Source organism: Echinococcus granulosus (genome assembly GCF_000524195.1).
Source record: "Echinococcus granulosus chromosome Unknown EG_S00112, whole genome shotgun sequence".
Taxonomy (NCBI): Eukaryota; Metazoa; Platyhelminthes; class Cestoda; order Cyclophyllidea; family Taeniidae; genus Echinococcus; species Echinococcus granulosus.
In genome coordinates this window covers 5031-7742 of record NW_020170492.1, presented here as the reverse complement: position 1 = coordinate 7742, position 2712 = coordinate 5031, and the positions used below count along the sequence as shown (strand labels likewise).

At 38.3% G+C, this 2712-nt stretch overlaps 1 protein-coding gene across 1 annotated transcript; it reads left to right on the top strand. All coding sequences in view use genetic code 11, as the record gives it.

Moving 5' to 3' along the window:
* EGR_08598 (hypothetical protein) lies at positions 1-273 on the top strand (the record flags this gene model as incomplete). The annotated part of the gene is made up of 2 exons (XM_024497847.1): positions 1-49; positions 83-273. The coding sequence occupies 2 exons, from the start codon at positions 1-3 to the stop codon at positions 271-273; spliced, it is 240 nt and encodes a 79-aa protein (XP_024347721.1).
* Between the last annotated feature and the right edge of the window lie 2439 nt (positions 274-2712).

The window sequence follows — 2712 nt, the reverse complement described above, 5'->3', positions numbered from 1 at the left end:
ATGGCAATGCGCGGGCGGATGCGGCAGCACAAGTATTTTCCTCTCCGGGGTGATGCAGTGGGAGCATAATTGCTCTCTCTAGATGTAATGAATTCAACAATAAGTGCTACGGATAGGCTTGAGACTGTAATTAACCTGGTACCCATCTTTTTCATTTCGGAGATGCTGTCACTGTTTCCATTATTTAATTGTTGCACATCCCTTCCTAATGGTTTTGTGGAGTTTGTTACTCTTGGCTATATGGCCGCTGAAAAGGGGAGTTCCATAGAGTAATGTGGTTGAGTCTGGTAAGCTCCATTAATATTTTACAAATATGTAAAACCTCCCGTGAATGATTTCTCATAAGTTTTGAAATATACGTAAGGAAAGGAGAGGCTATTTATTACACGCGTCAAATTATAACTAATGCTTCTATCCACGAAATAAAGCTGTTTTATCATGATAATCTCTCTTGAATGAGTAGGATATACTTTTTTTTTTCAATTTTCAACGTATGCGTTGAATGGTGGTTTATTTCAACACAAGCGATGCTGTTTGAGCACTCTCACTAGCGCTCGTAAGAAAGAAACATGTCTTTTTCTATTACCAGTTTAATCTAAGTTAATATTATTTTCGTTCAAAATTCCATCCTTTTCGCTGTTCGATTGTATAATTGCTTTAATAAAACGTCTCAACGGAAACATTACGAGTTTATCTACTGTATCATGAAAGACTTATTACTAGCATAGGTCAATCATAATTTAAAAATCGTACCCGTGGCTCTGACAGGTGCGTGACTTGTATTTTTGCTTACCCTGAGGTGCTAAATTAAATAATAATGCCAAATCTCTGGACCATCCGCCTTTTTCTTATGCTGATTGCACTTGGTCTAAGCACCACTTCCAGATTTAGGAAAACAGATCTAACTAGCATTCAGAATTAGTTCCGTAAGTTTGATTCATTTGAATTCCGACGGCTAATTTTATCGTTGTTAAATTACACAATCTGTTCTATCTAGTGTCAGTTGTTTAAGGGATTATCAACGGTACGCACTCAAAAGAAGGTACAATATGGGTGATGGAGGTGACTAAAATAACCACTCAAATTTTGTCGTGCCAATAGTGGCTAAGGTTAGTCTAAAAATTTAATAAGTCATATACCGTGATTCGAAGTTTTAGTTGGAAGCACATCCGAAAGCAGTAGTTTAGATTTGCTGACCAGTTCAACTTAGGCGATTATTCTCTTACATTATAAGTAAAACCAATTCATTTGTGCAACGCATATTAATTGTGCAATCATAAGAAATAAAAACTAAATTGAAATAAAATTGACATGAGCAAACAGGTATTCATAGTTCCGAATCAAAAGTGTTGCATAAAATTAATTTTACGTGTTCCGATACTACTGTCAACTTAAATGGTAGAATGAAGAAATTTCCAGAGTGTTTCAAAGAGCAAACGTAATTAGCGCAACATAGACGCCCAAATTATCACAAATATGTGTTATTTTCAAAACAGCATAAATAAATTGGCGAAAACTTAATGCAGTCCAACCCCAGTAATTTTTAATAACATTCACAAATCAAAATCAAAAACGAGTATGCAAATCAGAAAGAGAAAAGGCAGCAAGTAAAGCAGTACAGAGGCTGATTTAAGAAGAATATTGCTTTAAAATTTGTGGGATATTAAGAAAGGTTAATAGAATTTTAGCGAAAAGCCATAAAATCCTCATAGCTCAATTTTCCGAACTCAAAAGATCATTATTACTACAGATAACAAAGTTAAGCACAAGCGAGGTGGTCGGATCCATTGGACATTTTGTAACCCACACGTAGTCATCTTATTCCAGACACTTAGTTGACTCCGGTACACTTGGAAGCGTTTGCTTAAAATCTCCCCACCGTGGTAATATTTGTGCGCGCAGCAATTGTCTTCAGTCATTGATGTATCGCCACGACGTTGTAAAGTACGTTTTAGTTGAAACGAAACTGGAGGGCATTCAGTATGCGACCGTCGCATAAATGTAGCAGCTTGTATGCGTGCATTGATCAGACAAATAATATGGAAGTCGTGGGATTCGAGAATAGGCACCTACGATCAGAATTATTGATACTTTACCTGACCATTTGGCCTTTTGCTCTGGGAAAGGGAGAATGAGCATTGGACGGACATGTGACACTGAATAGTGGTTCCCCAAGGTGCCACATTTTGAAAGAATACTAATGTAGAGGAGAAGGTATATGCTGCGGACTCTCGTGTGAAGATGCCCAATGCACTCTACTCAGATCCATGCGAAAGTCCACAGCTTTATCAAAGCTAAACTAATCCTCATTTGCTTACCAATTGAGCACAAACGATTCCCAGTCGTGAATAGACTCGACTATTTGAACGAGCAGCCAACGATCCATAAAGCAGCCGATAGACGCTTTCAGGTTGAACGACTGTTGAGTGCACTGTGGACGTCACTTCAGGACATCAGATCAATTTGAGTGCATGCATATGGGCGCGAAAGCTCGGAGAAACGGTCGAGTTGGAGAACAGAAGAGCTTTTCATATCCGTTGGAGGTGAAGTAATGATTGCATTCCATGCAGATAGTTCCATAAGTCTCGGGTACTCGAATGGTAAATTAACTATCAATGAAGTATGACCATTTAACGGGTGGACATACAGTAACGGGGTTGTGAGCTGTCAAGGCACTACAAAATATGGGGATGATAGTTTGTGCAAAGCGGA